General features: G+C 43.4%; 1 protein-coding gene across 1 annotated transcript in view; it reads right to left on the bottom strand.

Moving 5' to 3' along the window:
- The window catches only part of DNAH6 (dynein axonemal heavy chain 6), a 270,855-nt gene that overhangs the window by 209,388 nt on the left and 36,707 nt on the right, over positions 1 to 24,760 (bottom strand). Inside the window, 7 exon segments of the mRNA XM_083177142.1 lie at positions 1,415 to 1,566; positions 2,670 to 2,790; positions 7,498 to 7,698; positions 11,595 to 11,717; positions 18,286 to 18,454; positions 21,637 to 21,760; positions 24,141 to 24,264. Of these exon segments, the coding sequence (XP_083033268.1) occupies positions 1,415 to 1,566; positions 2,670 to 2,790; positions 7,498 to 7,698; positions 11,595 to 11,717; positions 18,286 to 18,454; positions 21,637 to 21,760; positions 24,141 to 24,264 (1,014 nt within the window).

Raw genomic sequence — 24,760 nt, 5'->3', positions numbered from 1 at the left:
GCCGAGGCCCCGGTAAAATGTTCGGGGTGTGGCCTAATCACAAGAGGCGAGGTCACCTTCCGCTATTAAACCACACCTCCAAGGGTAGCTGCAGGTGAGGGGGGCTTACAACTTTATGTGCTGGGGTAGGACAAACCTGCCCTCATAGGTTTGTCCTGCCCCAGCAAAACCCACCACTCAAGGGGTTAATATATGGTACGGTACTATAATACTGGTCCCTGCTCCCTGTCTGCCCTCCCTGTCTCCATGTCACTAGCAGCAGTCTGTGGAAGGTGTGCGGAAGAGAGGGTAGTCTTTTACGGCGAGTATATAACAAACTCTATATTTTGAGTGGAAATGTTGGAGGTGGTCTTATACACCGAGTCGTCTTATACGCCAGCAAATACGGTATGGTTTTTTTATTTTCTTTAAATAAACATGCATTTATCATGATAATCATCGCTCCCTTATACATTTCTTTCATTGCTGTTTTTTGTGTTTTTCAGAAAACTTTGTGGGAGCTGCTATGTATATATATACAAATCCTAGTCCTAAATTCACCTGCAGACACGGGATTGGTCTGAATATACTGTATTTCTATAACCAGCACCAGCCTCTTGGCCCGGTTTTGGTTCCCAAAATATATCAAACAAAAGGAGTAGGGGTCCCCCGTGTTTTGGAAACCACTACCGGGCTCCACAGCCAGAGGACACTTTGGTCCCATGGCCAAAACATGACGACTGTGGCTGGTCAGCCCTGGCCGGGTCTCTGGGGAGTGAGGCCCCCCCAATAAAAGGGCACCTCCAGCCTGGGTTGAAGCCTGAGGCTGTCCCCTGCGCTCCAGGGCAGTGGATGCCGGGCTGATAGTGTAAAACTAAAGGTGTAAATAAAAGGTTATATATTAAAAAAAATATTTAATGGTCCTGCTGGACCTTGTAGTCCCACTACAGAACCAATACTGGAAAGAAGACATAGACACAGAATAAAGTAAAAAGCTACAGGAGCTACCAAGAGGCCAGGAAATCCCTGTCCTCGGATAGAAACCCTGGCATCGTTTCTCTCCTCTCAATGGCGCCAACATACCTAACCTGCCCACCCTCTATATGGCAGCAGAGTGTCATCCACTGATATTCTGCTACTGTCCTTTGTCACAGGACCCATTTGTGGACTGGGCATTCTGGCCACATATGATTCAGGCCCAGTAAATTTACTAAAGCTTCTAAAAGTGAATAGAGGTGATGTTGCCTATCAGATTTTGTATAACATTTTTTGGGATGCAATAGAGAAATGATAGATTGAATATGTTTGGTTGCTATGGTAAACATCACTTCTTTTCATTTTTAGAAACTTTAGCAAATTTACTCCAAAATGTAGATATACTTCACTCAGTTCTAATAGTTATTCATGGTGCAAAATTATTGTGCTATAATATTACCTCCAAACACCTCTTTGGTGATGGAATTAACTTCTCCTTTAATGTCTTGGCATCTACTAATAATAATCCTAGATTCCGCTTTTGTGTGATTGCCATGGCATCCTGGTGCTCTTTATGGTATTTCTCTAGTTGTTCAGCAAAAAAATCAACTCCTGCAAAGAAAATAAATAATAGCTAAGAGCATCAGTATGTTATATGTAAAATATAAAAGTTACATTCATTAGTACATAAATAAAAAAAACACTTGGCATTAGCTGGTTATAGATGATAGGGTCGATAGTGTATAGGGTTATAGTAAATATGTCAACAACAAAGGTTGACATGCACAATGTCAATACCAGAAAAAGGTCAACACCAGCAAGTGAGTTTCTCGTTGTTTTTTTATGGCAATGTCGACACCTGAGCATGCAGAACCCCAATTAGTGTGCCATTTTCCCATCGCATGGCTCTCTATGCTCCGGGTTCAGTTTGCAAAAATAGTCACCCCTAACTACAAAGTCTAACAAAACATCCGAAGGGGAGAATGATTTCTCTCCCCTTCGGAGAAAAAGTCAGTCTGAACTTACTTTTCTTTCTGCCGCTGATGGCCGAAGACGAGGCAGACGCTGATGTCATGTGATGTCAGCTGTCTGGCCTGAGCAGCCTTCGTTCCCATGGGAATGCCCAGCTGGCCCAATGCCGGCACCTGCCTGCCACCCTCCCTCCTGTACCCGTGGGAACACCTCTGAGAGTGTGATAGTTGTCAAAGGCATTCGCATAGGGGGTCTGCACATGCACAAATACGTGCATACGCAGACCCCCCCACCATCGGAATGGGCCCAAAGGTATCCCCTGCAATCAAACCTGAATTAGGCCTAGTGTTTTTCTTTTTATGAGCAGACAGAAGGGCCTGTGCAAAGGCTGATAATGATATATGATGTGACTATGACTAATGGAGGTAATATAATGACATCTACAGGGCTATTTTTCAGCAGGCTCCAGCAGGAACTGTGGCCCTTATTCTAGTTCACTCTTTCTGACAAAATATTTCTTAGATGGACAAAACCATGTGCACTGCAGGTGAGGCAGGTGTAAAACCCCACCCAAATCGAATTCTCTCTGCACAAGTAACACCTGCCTCACCTGCAGTGCACATGGTTTTGTCCATCTAAGAAATATTTTGTCAGAAAGAGTGAACTAGAATAAGGGCCTCAGTTCCTGCTCGAGCCTGCTGAAAAATAGCCCTGGACAGCTACTAAGTGAACATAAATCATACCATGGTCTTCTTCCTTTAATGCTGTTAAATCCAGACTTTCATTTTCTTTGAAGAACAAACGAAACCTTTCAAATGTGGATGCATATACATTGGCTGTAACAAATGCAGATTGTATGGTTTCCTGAATCAAAAAGAAATAAATGAAGATTACATTTCATGTATGGTTTCAGCTAGTATCACCAGTTTGTTGTTTGTTTTTTTCATGTACACATAGGCCCTTATTCACATTGGCGCGTACGCATGCGAATTCGCACGTTTCACCCTGCTACCCCCATTGCGCATGTGCAGCTAACGCACTGCGCATGTGCAATCTAATAAAAAAAGTACTCGCAAGCAAACTTTCGCTTAGATTTCTCCGTGCGAACGAGTGCATAGGTAGTAGGCGTGCAGTGGGCGTTAGCATGGGCGCGACCATTATAATGAGCAAAAGTGGGCGTACACATGGGCGTACACATGGGCGTACACTATGAGTGGTGGGTGTGCTTTCGCATGATTGCAAGAGGGATTGTTCCCCTCAAACGCAAAACTTTTCGCCAGCTCAAAGCAGGTTTTTAGTTTCGCACACCTTGCTCCTTGTAATGTGCTCATTCGTACGGAGCAAACACACGCACGAAATGGATAAATCAATGGGTAAATCAATGGCACCTGCACACTATTGACACCAATACATGGTTGATTTCAGGAGACAATTAACTCAGCACAACTTCTGATTGCATACCACCAGCAATCAAGTGTTAGCAGATACAAACTTCTTCTGTTGCTAAAGTTATTTTGACCAAACCAATGCGCTACAACCAAACAAATCCCACCGTTAGCAGACTGAGGTGAGTGTGCGTACGAAAATGTGTGGGTGCGAGCGACCAGTTACACGTACGCGCAATGATAGTCCACCCCCCTTTTAAGTATGGTTGCGTGCGAATGATTTCGCAAGCACTATAGGCGTGCCTTCGCCCGATGCGTGCGTGTGGTTTTTTTTGGTAAGAGTGCTTGCGAATGTGCATGCGAGCGCATGAACCTGAATGAGGCCCATTGCTTCTGTTACCAATACCAAGCATACAATATCTAAAAACACCTACAGCAGACGCATGTTTTAACCCCTTTAGTGGAAGGTTTTCCTGCCCCAGGAAAACCCACCACTCAAGCAACTACCTTCTGCAGGCCACGCTGAAAAGTTCAGGGCCACTCAGGGGGGTCAGGCGCACTCGGGATTTCGGGCACGCTCAGGTGTTCCGATTCCCAAACACATGAACGCCTGAGTGCTCCTGAGCTCCCCAAACTTCCGCGCGGAGACAGTGGAGTGCTTGGTGGCGGAAGGCAGCGGAAAGGAGTGATCGACAGTGGTGGCGGGGAGTGCCTGGCATATGGCGCGGGGGTTGCTGCTAGAAGGTAGTGCACAGGTGGTGCACCACTGGAGGCACCGCTAGCACGCTTCTACATATCGTGGCATTCCCTAAAATGTTCTGGAACAGCCCTCTGTGGGCATATCACCAAAGCGGTTAAAATTAAAAGCTTGTCAGAATCCAACATTTTACTCCAAACACCTTAGTTTATGTCTCACTGGGTTGTTGTGGATCCACTGTAGATGGCTGCTCCGATAGGGGCAGACCCGGTGGAGAGAGTATCGCCGGTCTAATGTACTGTCTTCGCATATGAGATCTCTCTGGGAATTTGACTGAACTCCCAGCCAGAGTCTAACTGGGTGGCGGTTTTCACCATGGATTCCCGCAAGAGAATTTGGACTCCGCTGCGTCCACCCAGCAGGTCGCGGCCCTCGGAAGGAAGCCTCCCTGGAGAACTGGTACAATGGTAGAAACTGGCAGGACCGGTAACAACGTAACTCAGGATGATCTGCTTGGCAGGTAATGGGTAACAGAGCAGGTTACGGTCCTCAGGACAGATCACTCGGCAGATAACGGGTAACCAAGGAGAAAACGGAACTCAGGATAGGCCACTCGTCAGATATTGGGTAATGAAGGAGATAATGGAACTCAGGATTGCACACTCGGCATGTAACGTAACTCAGGATTGCACACTTGGCAGGTAAAGGTACTCAGGATTGCACACTTGGCAGGTAACGGAACTCAGGATTGCATACTTGGAAGGTAAAGGAATTTAGGATTGCACCCTCGGCAGGTTACAGGTGGCACAGGTACTTGGCTCTGCTAGCATGCAGAACCTAGAGGCCAGGTGCTCCAGAAAACTGGGAGCAGAACAATGACCAGAGGTCAGGAGATGCATCAGCCCTGAGGGACAGGCATACTTGCCTTTTATCCCTCAGGGAACATCATAATTGGCCCACACTCTTCCAGAGGTTATAATTGGGACTGTCCCCCACCGGAAGTGCCTCTAGCAAGATGGCGGCGCCCATCTCAGGAGCCGGCCATGGGAATCGCCGGACCCCCGGGGGGACAGCCACCGCAGAGAGCTGGAGAATCAGCAGCGGAGACACGCTGAAGGAGCCGGCAGAGGACCAGAAATGACAGCGGTGAGTAGGAGTCGCGGCGCAATGCCCAGTGGCCACGGCAGGCTCTGACAGTTTATATTTTAATTCTACTATACCTAGTGCTTTACATGTATTATAGATCATTACAGCTGGACATACATCATTTCTGTACAGCTCATGCTCAGCACATGTATTCTGTATGTCGCTAGAAACATTTTTTGCATAAAGTTGACTTGTAATTCTTCAACCCTTGAGTGCCAAGTGAATTTGTCAAAATAGGTGTGAAAATTGCAAAGCAAGCATTTTTATTAATCATGATGACCTGTAATGTTTACCTTATATATGGAATATGATCTTTATTAACACAACCTAATTTATTTGAATTTCTATAACAAATGTGAGCGATTCTGTGATTTTTAGCATATATTTTGCACATATCTCACAGAGATGTTGGCACTCAAAGGATTAAGAAAGAATGGGAGCAGGCAGGGGTGGACAAGGACATGCAAAGGATTGTAAGGGCATGTTCAGGTTCTCATTGGCAAATATGCCTTTTAGAGGCAATGATAATGATGACTATCAGCAGCTCTTTTTTATGTTTCTAAATTGACTCAAACATAATGTCCACACAAATCATTATTTATCAAGTTGCAGTCATTTATGTACATTACTTAAATTACATATCCATTTATACTAGTGGATTTCAATTTGATTTTGATAAAATTTGTATTTCCAGTAATTTGGAAATGATAATTTGCTTTTATGTTGATATTTAACATGGAATTTTTACTTATATTAATAACTCAATGAAAATATTCATAACACTATTTTACAATATTAAACTGACTTACATTAACATTTCCAATCCTCAACTTTATGCTATCCTAGTGTATAAGCATACACGTATGTGACAGGTAAATGAAACACAACATATATTCTTGGGGATGGTATCGAAATTCCGTTAGTGACCATCCCAATGAATACTGGTGAGTATTTGAACTTAAGCCATCCTCACATGCCGCCCAACCCTATATTTTCCATCCCACAGCCTGTCTGCCCCTCCGCCTAACCCTTTCCATTCCTCTAGTGCCTAACCCTAAGGCGCCCTTCAGCACCATAACCAGAGGCGTAACTATCGTCCCGCAGCCCCCGCCGTGGCGGGGAGGCGCTGAGGGTATGTGGGCGCCGGGGGGGCTGCGGGACGACAGTCACTGTCTGGCTGCCTGTGTGCACCGTCCGGGTCCCAGCTCTCCCGGCTATTGCCGCAGCGCTGCTCTCACTGATACAAAAAGTGACACTTGGAAAATGGCTGCCCCCATACCGCAGACAGTTTTTCGTCTGCTGTATGGGGGCAGCCATTTTCCAAGTGTCACTTTCGTTAGCAGAAGTAGCCGGGAGAGCCGGGACCCGGCGCGGACGGATGCGGCCCAAGGTAAAATACACACGCGCGGACGGATGCGGCCCAAGGTAAAATACACACAAACACACACATACAAACACACACGCTCTCTCCCCTCAATCCCCCCCCCCCCCCCCGCGCGCGCCATGGCTCCCCGCTGCTTGTTTTTTTTTTTTTTTTAGGGGGGGCGCCCCCCTGCATTTTCGGCATGGGGGCGCACAATTATTAGTTACGCCTCTGACCATAACCATCTCTTCTGCAGCATAATCAACGCCACAGGGCCAAACACTGACCCTCCCAGGTAAAACCGAAAACATTCGTGATTACTGACACTGAGAGCATGGGTTCAATTCCCATAGCCGTCACTGTGTTAGTTTCCCCAGGTACTCAGGTTTCCTCCCACAACCCAAAAATAATTGGCTCCAAACAAAAATTAACCCTACTGTGAATGTGTGTGCTTAAACATGTGGTAGGGAATATAGATTTTAAGCTCCACTGGCCAAACATTCTCTGAAAAGCGCTGTGGAATATGTGTGCGCTATATAAATATCTGGTAATAAATAAATAAAATAAATGTACGGTAAGAGCGGAAATGCCTCTATTTCTACCTAATAGGGTGTACATGTGGTTCGCTGTAGTCACTTTTTCTATTTGATTTTGCTTATATAAGCAACCATGCGGCATTGAAATCAAATAAAAATAGACTGTACAGGCAAGACTATATAATACAGATCTGTACTATATAGTCTAAATAAAATGTGTACGCTGCGCCGTATGATTCGATCCCAATTAGATTGAATCAGGATTGAATAGAAAGTACATTGCACCGTGTGTACACTACTTAAGCCTTATTGCTACCTGAGGTAAATGGTCAGCTCTTCACTGGTGTCTGTTTTCTTGTCCTTTTAAACCTTTAAGCTAACTTTCCTTGTTCAGGACAAACAAACTTTAGCAAAACTGTGAGAAATATTTAATGTAAAACTCACCTTAATTTGATTGACTAGAGATTGCAAATGTTTGTCATCCTCAAACATAGTACTTAGACTTGGGCCTTCTCCACATGTCTTCTCCTCCAACTTATTGTTTATAATGGGCTGAGTAAAGGCATTAAAATATGGGTCTGGTACAAGGTTGGCCAATGACAAAACAGTTTCTTGAAACTGGTCAACAACTTCAACAACTTTATCCTAAAAAAAAGAATAATGTTGTATTGAAAATAAGATATACACAAAATTCAACACAAATGACACACTATCTTCTATCATGACTAAAGTAGGGTACAAGCTGAAGGGATATTGGCCCGATATGTAGGTTCTGGACGAATTGAAATGACATATCGGACATATTGGAATGACATAGCGATGGGTGAATCTGATTGACCAAACGACAGAGAGGCCGTCCCGACAAATATAAACTACTATGTGACTATGCAAGTCGCTGAAGCCAGTCACAAAGGGGAGCCGCACATGTGCATAAAAGATCATGCGCAGTCCCCAAAACATCACAATCGGGCTGAATTTGCAGTAATGCGAACAGACCAGAATGACCTCCCTTAGGGCCTTATTCTAGATCACTCTTTCTGACAAAATCCTTCTTAGATGGACAAAACCATGTGCACTGCAGGGGGGCAGATGTAAAATGTGCAGAGAGAATTAGATTTGGGTGAGTTATTTTGTTTCTGTGCAGGGTAAATACTGGCTGCTTTATTTTTACACTGCAATATAGATCTCACTTTGAAGTAAAACCCCACCCAAATCTAATTCTCTCTGCACAAGTTACATCTGCCCCACCTGCAGTGCACATGGTTTTGTCCATTTAAGAAGGATTTTGTCAGAAAGAGTGACCTAGAATAACCCCCTTAGTTCTGTTTAAATGCAGAAGGGTGCGATAAGTCAAATCAGGTAATGTGTATCAAGGATCCAATATTTTGTATGTTTGAACTATATTTTGTACAAATGCTACTGTCATTCTCAAATAAAATGAGTATCTGTCTAGTTGTCTGTAGGTGACATTTACCAAAATAAATAGTGCAGGACAGCAACACAAATGACTGCTTCTCTGTTGTAATGTCACAAAATGCTTTGAGCACTGATGTTTCTGGTTTATGTCTCTGTGCATAGATTTGTGTAGAATCATAGCGAGATGACATCTTTTGCAGAGGAGCATTTTTTTGCTGTAGATGATTGATGAGTCAGGGTAGATACCAGAATTCCTCACGTATAACTATGTATAGCTATGTATAACTACAGGTATCTAATGACAATTATGAGCTTGCCTGCATTGTTATATTGGACATACTGTAACAAATTGATGATATGCAGTCATAGTGCAAAGCTGAATTCCTAATTTATTATGTATTCCAAAGCAATTGTATGAACAAATGCATTGATTTTAAACAATTCATAAATGTAATGATATATTATGATAATTGCAAATTAAGGGGGGGTATTCAATGACGAACATTATTTCCGACAGGGGAAATAACGCCCCCCTCCTATTCAATTCTGCCGTTTCCGACGACAAAACAGATCCCACTTTAAAACAATTTGGATCTGTTTTGTTGGAAATGACTGCAGATTGTCGAATTCATGGACGTTTTTGGCAATCTGTGGCCCCTTTAGCCAACACACCAACTTTCCGACACTCGACAGCTGGAATTGAATTGGTTTCTGTCTAACTAAGCGAAAACAGCCCGGGCTTCCAACTGTTGGTACATTCCGACATTTGGAATCCATGATTGAATCCCACCCTAAGACTGTCCAATTAACCTTTTTATTTGGGTGCCGGACACGGTCCCGACAGTCGAGATCCCGACAGTCATTTACCCGATGTCGAGATCCCGACAGTCATTTACCCGATGTCGAGATCCCGACAGTCATTTACCTGATGTCGGGATCCCGACTGTCAAAACTCCGACAGACAGTTGCCCAACGGCCACCGGCTATTCTCCCTCATGGGGGTCCACGACCCCCATAGAGGGAGAATAGAATAGGTGGCGAGCGTAGAGAGCCACCGCGCCCGCAGCATGGCGAGCGCAGCGAGCCCGCAAGGGGCCTTGTTGCGCTCACCATGCTGTCTGAGTCTGGGCAGTCGGGATCCCGACGTCGGGCTAATGACTGTCGGGATCCCGACTGTCGGTACCCTATACCACACCCTTTTATTTATGATTTTACCTTGGATGCAACTGGGTACTTAGATTTTAATATAGAAATTGTAAACAATGCAGGAATTACTAAAACAAAAACAGCTTTTTGAACTGAATTTGACAGATTTGCAATGCACCATCTACTTGTAATTTAACCCAGGTGCTAACTTTTTTAAGGTTAGAATTGTAGCTGAATAGTGGAAATAGTAAATTACCAATTTTCACTATTATGCACATGTGCGCAGCCCACAGCATGCACAAGGCCTCAAACTGCATTCACATTCTGGAAAATGTAATATCAAGTCGGTGTTAGGTGGGGGGTGAGGCAGAATTGGGTGGGCACATTCCGGTCAACAGAGGCATGTCTGTACCATTTTTCTGGAAGGTTCGTGTTGGCTGCGTGACGTCACTTGCAGCCGCTGCAAACTAAAACATGGTGACCCTGCACCTGCCTTTTGCATTTAGGATGACCAGGTAGGTGGCTACCATAGTTGTGTGTGCGCTTTGCAATTCTGCAAATCACTCACATTTTTGCGATGTGAGTACAAATACTTTGCAGTCGCATCTCGCTAAGGTAACCAGGAAGCGGGGCGGCATTGCCCTGTTCTGGGTGGTCCTCATAAGGGCCCTTATTCTGATCTCGGCGGTACGGCCCGCGTGCGGCCGTACCGCCGATGTTTTCACTCTGCACATGCGCAGAGGTCACTCTGCGCATGTGCAGGCGAAATCGCCGCACAAAAATTTTATACGCCGCAAAGGGGGCGTATAGGGGCGTGAGGGGCTTAATACCCTCATTTCCCTATGCATACGCCCCGCGTTTCATGGGCTTTCCCATGCAAACGCGGGGCGTATGCATGGTAATGAGGCTATGACGCCAGTGATGGGGGCGGAAAGCTGACATCGCCGGATGTCAGCTCTCCGCCCCCATACAAGCTTTCACACGGACGATTGTCCGTGTGGTCTAAGCTTGCGTGACCTGGTGGAGCGTGCGGCCCTGCCTTCGATGGTCGTCGACCATCGAATGCAGGGGGCAGCTCCCACCATGGTGGAGGCGTACGCCCCACCATTTTCATGCGGATCGCCAGCCGTCCGCGTACGGACGGCCGTGGCGATCCGTCTTGTAGGCGGGGATTGGTTTGTGCGGCCGGAGCAACGTATGCGGCTCCGGCCGCACAGATCAGAATAAGGGCCAATGTTTTGATAGCAGACTATATTATTTTTTGTGCTACAGTTGATAACAAACATAGGGGTTGATTTTCAAGAAATGAAGAGAGTGAAGAAGTAGACCAGTGGAGAAGTTGCACATATCAACCAATCAGTTAAAGGGTGGCATTTAGCAAATACATTCTGTAAAATGATAGGTACAATCTGACTGGTTTACTTTTTATGGGCAACTTTTCCAGTGGTCCACTTCTCCACTCTTTTGAGGCAACACATCAGCCCCTTTAGGGGGGATTCATTTGCTAGCAAATGTGTTGTCTGACCAAATCTGCACGGCTCCCACTGCACTTTACGGCAGCAGGATCTCTCACAAAAGTCTTCTTTACCCCATTGCACTTCTGTGAAAACCAGACATTCAGCTGGGCAAATGGTGCCAACATTTAAATGCCATAGCAACGGCAATTCACACCCTTCACGGTCAGCTGGATTCCCAACCAACAATCATATATTCAAAAACAAGGAACATATAACCTCTCTGGCGCTCTGGTCTCCAAAATTGTATTTGTCCTCTCACATGAGGAGTACCATACAAGGAAAAAGATAACTTTGATAGTGAAGTACATTTTAAGAGTACTCAGGAACTTATTATCCTACAGGTTTAAAAACAAACATAAAATCACATTTAAAATTCATCACACAAAGTGCAAGTGCATAAATAGTGTATCCAATATAGGGTTGGAGGATGGGATTTTTTTGTTACCAGAAACTGAAACAAACCTGGAAACTGTCCAGTGAAGGTTCGAAATATAGTGACTGAGTATCAAGCACTATCTCTGTGAGGAACATTGGCACCGGGTCTTCTTCTGTAGGACCTCCGGATAGTGGCGCAGCTACTGCAGCCTATTAAAATAAATCAAACATGTAATTTAATTTAGAAACATAGAACTTGACGGCAAATAAAAACCATTTTGCCCACTAGTCTGCCCCTTTTTTAACCATATTGTTAGTCTTAAACCCTATTTCATCCTTATTTATATGTAAGGATATCCGTATGTCTATCCCATCCATGTTTAAATTGTTCTAATGTCTTAGCCTCTACGACCTCTGACGGGAGGCTATTCCACTTGTCCACTACCCTTTATTTGAAATATTTTTTCCTCAGATTTCCATAAACCTCCCTCCAGTTTCAGTTCATGCCCTCATATTCTAATACTTACCCGTCATTTGAAGAATGTTTCCCTCCTGGACTTTTGTAAAACCCTTGATATATTTGAAAGTTTCTATCATGTCCCCCCTTTCCCTTCTCTGCTTCAAAATACTGTATATATATTCAGAAATTTTAGTCTTTCAGGGTGTTTTGTGATGTATGCCATGCACCATTTTAGTTGCCCTTCTTTGTACCGTCTCTAATGTATTTATATCCTTCTGGAGATATGGCCTCCAAAACTGAACACAGTACTCTAGATGAGGTCGTACCAATGACCTATACAGTGGCATTATTACTTCTTTCTTTCTACTGCCAAATCCTCCCACTATGCAGCCAAGCACCTGACTTCCTCATTTCTTTGTTACACTGTTTACCTCCCTTAAAGTGACCTGGAATAGTGACACCTAGATCCCTTTCCTCCTCAGTAGTTTCCAACATAGTGCCATTAATACTATATTTAGCCTCTGGATTTTTGAGACCCAAGTTCATGATTTAATGTTTATAGCCATTAAACTGTAATTGCCATGCTTTATCATTCCTCTAGTCTACCTAGATCATCAATCATTTCTTTTACCCCTTCTAGTGTGTCTACCCTATTGCATATTGTTGTATCATCTGCAAAATGGCATACTTTCCCTTCAGTACCATATGCAATGTCTCCAATAAAGATATTAAAAAGCACTGGACCAAGTACAGATCCCTGGGGTACTCCACTGGTAACATTACACTCATGTGAATACACTCCATTTACTACAACTCTGTATTTTCTATCCTGCAACCAAGATCTTATCAATACAACCATTTTAGTATCCAATCTATGCTTAAAAGTATATTTAGCAGTCTGCAATGTGGAACTGTGTCAAAACCCTTACTTAAGTCTAGATAAAATATATCTATGGTCCCTCCTTTATCTACTGTATTACATTAGTCACCCAGTCAAAAAAGTCAATAACTACTCCCCGAGTAAATCCATGCTGTTTGGGATCCTATAATTTGTTGGATTTGAGATAATCTACAACTCTTTCTTTAAAAAAAAAAAAAAGCATAAGTAACATAAAAGTAAATACAGAGAAAACATTTTTTTTAATGCAATTTAATGCAAAAAAGATCATTGTTTCAATACTGAGAATAAGAACAACAAACCGATCACAGATCCTGGCGCTCCTGGCCATAGCTAAGCCCCTTTGCTCGCATAGACTGAACATTCTAGGGACATTACCGGGGTGTGTGATAGACTGCAGAAGCTAAGGCAAGCCATAAAAAAAAATGTAAGCTCACCAGGCGTTTATGAGTTTCTGACTGCTTAAAAAAAAAAATCTGTATTTAATTTATGGAAATGGACATGTGGGGTGTGGTAGATTTAGTGTTTTGTCACTTTTGCAACAGTGCTGTATAGGTCATAATTCTTAAAACTAGGAAATGCATAGAAATCAGAGATTAATATTGGGTACACACTGGCTAATATATAGGCCATTCAAACAAATGGCCAATATATTGTGGGTGCGCGGCAGGTGTGTGCCAGCGATTTGTTTGGGAACAAATATGTCACTTTCATATCTACGAAATTCCAGCCGTATAGTAAATGAAGCACAAGTTGTGTCGACCATTTTTGTCTCGATCATTGTCATGTCGACCTTTTTAACCTGTCGACCTAAAGCACAATTCACCTTTCACCGGTCGACAATTTGACCATGCTGACCTTTGACCATGTCAACCATATGGTGTCGACCTTTTGACTATCTAACTAGACAAGGTCTATCCACTGACTGGAACCCCCTTGCAGCACAGCAGATGGCTGATATGTCAGCAGATGGTAAATATCTGCAGTGCTGACTATACACTGGCTACAAGGGCCAATGTCACAGTTGGACAGGGCAATGTCACAGCTGTACAGGCCAATTCAAATGCCCGCCCAACTGTATGACAGGAGCCAACTGTATTGAGTGACCAATCGGTAAGACTATACACTTTATCTGATTGGCCACTCATCAAGCACAATGGTGGGTCCATCAGGACAGGTGTGTACCCACCCTAAGAAATATTTGTAATACATGAAATATTGATTAATTGATTGATTGATTTGCTTAATTCTGCATTGTAAATATACTGCTGTGATGTCACTGATTATTTTAGAACTGCTTAGTGACCTTTAATTATTGTATAATTTTATTTTTATTATTTTTATTATTATTATTATTATTATTATTATTATTATTATTATTGGTAAAAGTAGGGTGATATGGGAGGGGGGGGACTGGGTACAAAATCCCAGCAGTTGGGATCCGGTCAGAAAACCAACAGCGAAACCCCAATGGCCAGAAAGTATTTTCACCCTGCTGCAGCCTATCCCTAAACTCCCCCTCCTGCAGTTTAACCCTAACCATACCCTTCCACATCCTAACCATCTCTTCCTGCAGCCTAAACCTAACCCCCCACCTCTGCATCCTAAGTATAACCTAGTGCCTAACCGTAAAGCTAGGTAAATACTGGAGCGACCGCCAATAGTTCTGACTTTCCTGATGATTTCCTGTGAACCAAGAACTAGCCAAATTGAGTGTACACACACTTTTAGGGAGTGGCAAGAATGTGACGTCAAATCGGTCCAACATATAATTTGGCAACCGTTGTGCATACTGCACTGTGTACAATAGGCAACAAATTGCTAGCGATATTGCTAGGTTGTACACCCAGCCTAACACCAACCCCGTACTTACCTCCAGGATCCGACGGGATTTTGACCATCGGGATCCCATTGTCGATCTTCTGACTATCGGGATGCCAACTGCCAGGATTTAGACCTCATCCAATATTGGGGTAGCAACTTTAAAGTCAGAACAATTTAAGCTTTACATTGTTTTAAGCTAGAGCTGTCATTTGTAGAGCTGAAATATAATTTACAAGATATTTAGCTCTTTTATAGAAATGTTGCTGAAATATGACCTGGGTGCAGCCCAATATATTCCTACAGAAATGAAAAATGTAGCTGTACGCTATAAAGCATTCCATGATAATCACATTACCGTGATCTCAATTTGGCAAGGTAAAGCTGCTTAGCATTTAATAGTGTAGCAATCTATGATTTTCATTTTAATGGAATTAAACTGTTCTCTCTCTTCAGGATGTCTTCATTAATATCCCAGACCTGACTGAGTTGCTACAGCCACAGGAAGATGTGGGCAACTTTCCAAAGAGGAAAACTTTCATATAGGATACTTTAAATGAAAGTCAAGGATAGACATATTACAAAGCATTTTTCTGGTGAGTTATATTCCATTGAATAAGTACTTGAATGGCCTAACCAACAGATTCTCTGACATTACCTAGAATAGCTCATATTGTATTTTTCTGGAGCTGGAGAGCCATAGATTGCCAACCTCTCGAATAAATCCATTGCCAGCCAGATTGCCTCTGCCTGAGACTGTCCTTAGGAATAGGGAATAGGAAATAACCAGTATTTTCCTACATGTAACAATTATTACTATACTTAAATGTTCATTCACATTGAGCTCAAGTCAAGATAGTTCCTACATACTGTATGATGGTCATCCCAAGCAACTTGCAAGAGGATATGCTACATTAAGGCCTATGTAACTGTAAATCATGTTAATTATAAGGAGTTTGAGTTAAAGTTTTATTAATAAGGAAAGAATCTGGAAAATAGGGCTCCGAAATTAGCCTGTCCCTGTGATGCAATTAGCTGGTTGTCGGGGGTCTTTGCACATGTGGTTAGCACTGCCCCCCCTGCTGGGGGTAGTGCAGTCTGTAGCCCATAGACTACAATGGGCTACCACCATCTCAGAATGGTGGTAGCCCCGGAACCCACTGCGATGCTGACTGATGTTGATACATTGGACAGCACTGCATGTCCCCATAGAAACCTAAGGGGGATGTGGCTGGCGTTAGTGCAGGGGGATTGCAGCAGGGATTAGAGATTCCTGCTGCGCTTCCTCCTGATACATTCAGGTGATACTTAAGTTTTACAGCTAACCCCTGAAACGTGCTTTTGGGGGTCTAGCCGCAAAAATATTAAATGTTAAATAGGTCCAATAGAGAGGTAAAAGTCTATAAATTGCAAGCTGCAGCAAGGATTCAACTACTTGACCAGGATGGTTTGGCTTTAATCTATCAGCTTTATCCCCATGATTTTAGGACTGTCTGTAACGCGCAAAATCTTAAATTTACCGTAATAGAGCACCTCCTGTGCCCATACCCTGAGCAAGGAATAGTGGATCTTGGATCTGTGCTGTCCACAAACAAAACCTAAATATTTTAGGAATCTCCAAATATTTTTCTAAAATATATATTCATATTAACTTCTCAATCTAAATACTTTAGTTTTGAGAAATACAATTGGTACTGAATAACACAATTGCTCACATTTGACATGCATGAAAGTAAATACACTCACATGCAGAGCTGTATGTATCTTTGTGGTCCACTAGCTCTGTATGTAAATGCTAAATGCAGCAGGAGTAGACACCTCTTGCAGCATTAGTGATCCAATCGCATCCTGCAGCAGTAGAGATCTGATTACATCCTCCAGCAGTAGTGATCTGATTGAGTCCTGCAGCAGTAGTGATCTCATCGCATGCTCCCTGAATAGTGATCTGATCGCGTTCTGCATCTATAGTGATCGCATCACTCGGAAGCTACTGTGTGGCTTCCGGCAGCCATTGGGATTAGGAAATCTTCGACCCCCTAAATGACAGTGACATGTCTCTGTTTTCACAAATGGAGGCCTTCACTGCCCCCTCCTCATTCCAAAAACGGCAACAGACTGTTAAACATGCACAGTTTAAACCTGATCTGCTTCTTACAACACAGGACACATTTGTGCATGTGCAGAGCGGGTACCAAACATTGGTACTTAGTGTATAAGGACTCAGATACTTTGGGTCTGAATTAGCCTCCTTGTGGACTCTGGAGGGTTGATTATGGCATACGTGAGGGGGAGAAAAGCACATGAGTGAATAGAGCTTACAATCTAAAGGGAAGAGGCAGAGGGGAGAGACAATGGGCGTAATTTAATGCCGCAGCGAGCAGGTTTTCTATGGTGAGGATGGCTTTTTTTCGGCGAGGAAGAGCCATCCTCATCATCAAACCCCCTTGCCGCATTCAATGTTAGGGAGAAAGCAAAGGCTGCTGCATTTTGTGGGGAGCCCCGACATTTTAATGGCGGGGCTCTCACTATTTCCACCGAATGGAGCCAGCAAGGTGGAAACTGCGAGTGAAGGGGAGGGAGTTGAATACTCTGATGGCGAGCTATCAGCACTGTTTGATGTCATAGCTCGCCATTAGAGCATTGCATACCACTCAATGAGGACACAGCGGTATGTTAGGATGAGAGGTACTCTATAGGGAGCCTGTTGAGAGGTGGATAGTACAGATTGAGCCCCTCTCATTCATCTCCAGTGCTCACCAGATTGTTCCAGCTGGCGAGCGCTGGCTGAGAGGGACTCCATTAGACTGGGATGCGCGAGCGTCTCACACACACGTGCGTCCCAGTCACTTTGCGGCTGGGCGGCGGAACCCTGTTGTCTCTGCTTCAGGGAGATGGGCAGGGTTAGGGGGGTATGAGGAGGTGGTGGGGACCCGTGACGGCAGACTGGGATGTGGTGGACGGCAGTATGGAGCTCCGTCGGAATGGGGCGGGCAAGCGTCATGGTGTGGCCTGGCGGCTGGAGGGGCTGGCGATTCTATTGCCAACCCCCACAAGAACTAGCCCAGCTCCATCTGTATATGGATCAGAGGCATAGCTACCGTAAGGCAGCCACGCGGCTGCTTGGGGGAGCAAGCGCCAGCGGGGCGCCCCTGGTGCCCGGATACTCTGGTCAGACCCCCCCTTACCCCTCCGCATGCCGCCGCCACCGCATTCAGTCCGGCACCGCAGATAGCCTCCGGGCTCCGTCTCCTGCAGTAATGAAAAATGTCACGACAAAATGGCTTTTGTCGTGTCATTTTTCATTACTGCATGAGACGGAGCCCGGAGGCTATCTGCGGTGCCGGACTGAATGCGGGGCCGGCGGTGGCGGCATGCGGAGGGGAAAGGTAATTTTTTGGTGGGGGGGCGCCACAATATTAGTTACGCCTCTGATATGGATTGAATATTGAGGGAGGAGAAGGGACTCAGGAGGGTAGGAACTGGAAAGATGAAAAGACTAGTCCTACGCATGTTCAGTTTAACATGTATATGGCTTTTAAAATAATGTACAAACTTTAAGGTTATACCTTTTTCAAAATAAAACTTTAAAATGACTTTACCTTTTTGCCTTTTGCTTCTTGTTGTACTTCAGTATTCCAAGCTTGTATTACTAGATCAGACGGTGTACACTTCATCTTTTCCAACAGGTAGTTCAACAAAGATGATACTGAGTTCACTGCTAGTATATGCATGGTGTTCACTATCAGGTAATCAGCTAATCGAATAAAGCTTTGTAAAAGACAAAAAAGCATTTTGTTTTATTATGACTCACTCTATATGACACGCAAACGATCTGGAAATCAACAACATGCAAAATATGCAAAAATATTAGTAAAAGAAAAATGTTACCTTTCCTTTCCTATCAATTGTTACTTAATTATCCTTTTCTTATTTAATTGTGGACTTATAATGGTCACACAAAAAGTCAATTTCTTGGCAATATCACTGCTGTTGGACCAGTCCATGTAAGGCCAGCATAAGTCCAGTAGTGAAGTCAACTACTACAAATTGCAAAGAAATGCAAACCAATATGACATATTACACAATTTCTCCCACTCACGCCTTCATTTTAGTTGCCCAAACTCTTGGTGGGTACATTTACTAAGATGGGAGTTTTGTTGAAGATAGGATGTTGCCCGTAGCAACTATCCAGAATCGACTTATTTATTTAGATCCTTCTAGAAGATAATAGATAGAATGTGATTAGTTGCTATGAGCAATATCCCATCTTTAATAGAACTCCCATCTTAGTAAATTTACCCCTACATGAACCTTGCCATACAATCTCTTACACACAAATATGACACATGGGGCAGATGTATTAAGCCTTAACAAGAGATAAATGCAAGGGTGATAAGGAGAGATAAACGTCCAGCCAATCACCTGCTAACTGCCATGTTACAGGCTGTGTTTGAAAAAAGTCAGTAAAGGTGGCTATACACACGCAGATTTATCTTCAGATCTGGCTGTTTGGAACAAAAACATGATTATGGATGAGAGCAAATGACAGTTGACCATTTGCTTGGAAATGCTGGAAAACTGTCACTCATACTTAACCATGTTTTTGTTCCAACCAGCCAGATAAATTATATTAGTGTATGGGCACCTTAAGGAGCTGCAGTAGCGCACGCAGGGAAGACTAAGGGCCCTAAGCTGAAAGCTGAGGGTCACCTCTTTCCATGGGTACAAGAATTTAAAAAATCGGCCGTTGGGAACCGGAGATATCTGACTTCAAAGCAGTGGTCCCCATCCAAGCCTGTTAATTGCGCTTCCCAGTCAGATATTTCATTTTCTGTCTGACTTAGAGAAGGGTGTATTTTCTGAGGGTATATTCCAAATGCTGGGATTCTCCTTCTTTGAGGGACACTAGTAGCTTGTCTCTACTGTTTCCAGAACCAGAGATATCAGCCTTCCAGCAGCTGGTTACTGCTCCAGCTCCACACACCTGGTATGTAGTTTTATATTCTCGTTGGCAGATTGCTCTGCCTCCTGAATTCTGATCCCCTAGTCTCCAATACCATTTGGTAGGTGGGATTCTCTAGTTTTTAATTCCATTAAAATCTAAGAAATCTATTTCTGGGAACTGGAGATATCTGCAGTCAAGCAAGCTGTCCTCCCACCAGAAAATTATGAATAATAAGCCCAATCCACTATACACCCCTCCTCTGCATATTAAACATCCTCTACCACCCTGTTATGTATGTATGGAAGTTATGTATCAGGGCCCCTTCATTCAGCCCAATGCCCCCTTCTCCCTCCCCATCTCCCACCATCTGTGCAGTAAAGGGGTAATTAGTGGAAATTACTGATCCAGGCCCTACATGCTGAGCGGTTGATATAATACCCCCTACCACCCGGGGGACATCAAAGCTTCCCCCACCCCTACCGCTGGAGGATCGGTAGGTGCCCCCAATACATTGCTATGCCCAGGGGTCTACACTGCTGTTGACACCCCTGTATGTATATATATATATATATATATATATATATATATATATATATGTATATATATATATATATATATACATAAATATATACATATATATGTGTGTGTATATATATATATATATATATATTTTTTTTAATTATTATTATTATTATTTATATACATTTGGTCGATCTATAATACTTTAACTGACCCGGCATATATTGGGTCACCTAAGTGTCCATCTCTGTGCTTTGCTCCGCCCCTCTGGAAACCCCCTTCTGAAAATCCTGCGTTTGCCACTGAGCTGATTGGCTCGACGTTTATCTCCCTTTATCACACTTGAATTTATCTCTTGTTAAGGCTTAATACTTCTGCCCCATAACATGATGTCTGTGTCATTCTATCAAATATAAAGGATGCTTAAACCAACATTATTTTAGAAGAAAATTAAAAAAAAATACATTTAAAAAAAGGGATCGGCAGTAAGGCAGTAATATGCATTACTTGGTTTTGCCTTTTCCATGCACAATAACTCACCACACAACACTGCGCATGCACACCCTCAGTTTGCTAATTATTCTGCGTTTGCATTCTTCTTCAATGTAATCAAAATTTGATTGACAGGAACCAGCGTTTATTGGAGGAAACATGGTGTTTTGTGGGTGTGTTTGTCCAAACACAGAAGTGCCCAGGAGTTTTTCGGGTGGGTCTTTAACATCAGTTAAGACCACTTCCGCCCTGTTGCTTTAGCAGAATTGTGGATACCTCTGACTGTCCCAGGGCATTTTTTCTTTCTTAGGGGGGTATGCAATCTGGGATCACGGATGTCGATCCCCGCCGACAGCCGTGATACTGGACCATTTGCATTCTGATTGACCGCAGAACGACAGGTGGGATTCAATGTCCCGCCTGCCGCTTGGGGCAAAGGAGGCGTGGCCGCGAAAACGGATGTGGATTGGCGGTCTGAGGCCGGGATCGTGACAATTCACAGTCGATATCGGCAGAACGGGGCCGAGAGCTTCTAAAGTCGGGATCCCGCATCAATGCTGTCGCTAAAGACAGCATTGAATAGGGAGCAGCCGCTATTTGCCACGTCGGAAATAGTGGCAGCACATTGCATACTCCCTTAATCATTTGCAACTATTAGATCGCAGCAACTGCTTTTTCTCAACTTAACGATACATGCTGATTTAGACCAATTGTCACAAACATGTTCTTGTGCAATATAGTTATTTTGTATTTTACATAGGACCTTTTATTTACTGTTAACTCAGGACATCATTTCTGTCATATATTTAGTAGTCAAGTATTTTATGGCACTTATTATGATTCAGTATAATATACAGAACAAAAATGTAAAATAAAATATTTTAATAATATAAAAAAAAAACAACATACAGTATGCTCTACCATTGGATAGGCGGAGGACAACAGCTGTAAAATAAAATCAATTAGGTATTAACATAAACATATGTATACTGACCATGTGAGCCGTCTGCAGTGTGACCTCTTGTTGGCCTGTTCTGTGTAAGTCATTTTATCAGAGGATTCTCCAAAAAAATTTCCATCGAAATGAGACAGACCCAGCACATCAGACACCGCAGGTCCTGGATTTATATTTATTGGGTTTTAATACAAAAAATAGAATTTGAGCATACATAGCATTCAGAACATACTGTAGTACATACTAATAAGTATGAGAGAATGAATGTGTGCATGTATATACAGTGCTGTGTAGAAGTTTTAGGCTTGTGTGGAAAAATGCTGCATAGTTGAAAGATGTCCATCAGCTCAGAACTGGCAGAAACCAGTGCTGGGTCCCAGGTACACCCATTCTGGCCAGAAGTGGCCATCATGGAAGCCATATCTTTGATTTGGGAACAAGGCCAAGCCAACACTTCAATTTTTAAAAGCATTCTTATTTTGCTGCATTTTTTTTCCCATTTTTTAATTAAACATTCATTGTTTTTCATTAAATTGGATTTACTGGGGACATATGTTCACGAGTCAACCTATCCCTTGGGCCCCGCACAGGCATAAATTAAAGAAGACATTGCCAAACACAGTCTAGGTTTTAAAGTAATCCATGCAAAACACAGTAGGGATGGCCATTGACCGTTGATGTTTAGAAAACAGTGATGCTTTATGGCTGATGTTAAATAGTTTTGACATCGATGGAGGAGAACCAGATTGTTTCCCACCATCGATGTCAAGCTTAAACGAATATTTTTGTTTTGCTTTTTCCTGGGACACTGAGCATAGCTCCGCCCAGGACACCTGTGAAACCATACACCCATATCCTGATTGGCCCACAGGCCAATCAGTCAAAGACAATGGATGACTATCGATATGTAAAAACATGGATGTCATCCATTGAATAGTTATAAACCATCGATGGTGAGTTGCACTTTTGACATCTATGGCAAACATCGATGGCAAAGGCAACGATGGCCATCCCTAAAACACAGGTGACTTAATTAGTAACTCAGTCAGTTTCATTACAGTATACCATCTATAAACAAGAATGCTTTCTTTAAATCTGATCTGTTAGGGTGCCTTGAGAACTGTATTTTGGAACCACTGCACTAAAGTGTAATTGCCACATTGTGCTGGTAATGTACTGTATTTCTGTTTCTCCAGGTAGCTAGTCTCTCCTCTGGGACATTATGGCAGCATAGATCAATGATAGTTTATACTGGCTTCAAGGCTTATAAACAAGCCCTATATCCAGTGAAATAGTTGTATGTAGCCAATGGCATCACTAGGGTTGGTGTAACCCAGTGTGATTATCGCCCGTGATGCCACGACCCCTTGTGTATATTGTTCTGGGGGCATAACTGTGTTACACCCTCTTCTCATCACACTGGGGAGGCTTGCCCAAGGCTCAGGGAGCTTCTAGGCAGTCGCAGCCTCTTCCTGCACAGTGTGCCACCGATTTAGGTCTGTTCTACCTATGGTAAATAGACCTAAATTTGGTCAGTCAGTCCAGGCCGACTTTTCATTATGAATGTAGGTAAAATCATTTGATGGTGAGCGACCATTGAATGATTTTTCACTAGTGCACCGCATGTGAAAGGATGTGTTAGCGAGGGGATTTGCGCGGCAGGGGGGGCGTATGGATGGGCGGCGTTTACCTGTTTGCTAAGCTGCGAACTTACGCAGCCTAGCAAAACAGGTCTGAGACAATGGATGACTATAGACATGTAAAAACATTGATGGTCATCCATTGCATAGTTATAAACCGTCGATGGTTAGTTGCACTTTTGCCATCGATGGTAAACATGACATTCTGCAGCATGGCTCTTGATAAAAAATGTGTTCCGTCGTCTGTACATGTACAGACAATGGTGATGATCGTTAGCCTGCGGGAGTTTGCATCGGGGGGTCCCAGGTACATATCCCACAAGCATACCCCGCAGCTCAGTACATCCACTGGGTCGCGCAGCCAGCAGAGACTCGCACACACGCCGCACAGGAGGTAGCCGGCCCTAACTCTCTTCCTCCTCCAAGTTATATAGCGTCTGCAGTCCCGACCCGGAGTCGCCAGAGGGGAAGAATCTAGCAGCTGGAAACGAGTGGGCAGGGGGGAGCGGGCAAGCAGGGTGGGGTAGCCAGTGGTGCACAGCTACGGTGCCCTGTAACCTTTCGGCGCCCAGAGCTTGTGCTCTGCTGGCTTCGCCCTCCTTACACCCCTGGCAAAACCAGTTTGATTTTGAAGAGTAAGTGATTGCCGCTTTAAGAAAACTGAAGAATTTTGACTAGATCTCTCACTTTCTGAATCTCTCATCCTATTAAATTTCACCCATAGAGAGCGAGAGAGAGAGAGAGAAAGAAACCCAAACAACACAAACCCCACGCAAAGCACTGGGTCCACCTAGTTGAGAACTATAAAGGACTATTAACAATAGCAATATACAATTATTCATAATAGGATCTGTTAAAATAAATGAGACACAAACATAGTAATGTACTTGTAATATTACTTGCCTGGGTTTTCTGAGTCATCCAGGTAGTCATCTGGTGTAAAGTCAGCTTCCAACAAAGCTGTTCGAGTCGCACCCCTGACAACTTCCTTAGCTAAATCACGGAACTCAGATAAACGGTTTGCAACCTGAGGCAGAAGAAATTGGCCTTGAAAAGCTATATATATATATATATATATATATATATATATATATATATATATATATATATATAAGTAAAAGCAATCCAGAGCACTCACCACTTTTTGTGAATTCAAAGATTCTTTATTTCTCCATCAGTGCCAATGCCGAATCAGCTATCGCAGTATGGACGATACTGCTTGTCCATACTGCGATAGCTGATTCGGAATCAACTATATATCTGAAATTGACATCAGTCGGAGAGGTGTGCCATTTCGCCTTTTTATTCTGATACCGTTATTTGTTATAGTGGAAGCACTACAGGGTCTTCTGACTCACCACGGTGACCACACCTTCCTTATAAAACTCGTAAAGAGTTTGCTTCTATGTACTTGTATGTTAATATATAAAGATTCCATAGATCTTGGTGTACTACCCCTGAGGAAGTCCCTAGTGGACGAAACGCGTAGGGTTATTTCGCATGCTCATTCTACACCATTGTTT

The sequence above is a fragment of the Crinia signifera genome, chromosome 1 (assembly GCF_055691185.1).
Source record: "Crinia signifera chromosome 1, ASM5569118v1, whole genome shotgun sequence".
Taxonomy (NCBI): Eukaryota; Metazoa; Chordata; class Amphibia; order Anura; family Myobatrachidae; genus Crinia; species Crinia signifera.
The sequence above is the reverse complement of the archived record's forward strand: the minus strand, read 5'-3'. Positions and strand labels throughout refer to the sequence as shown.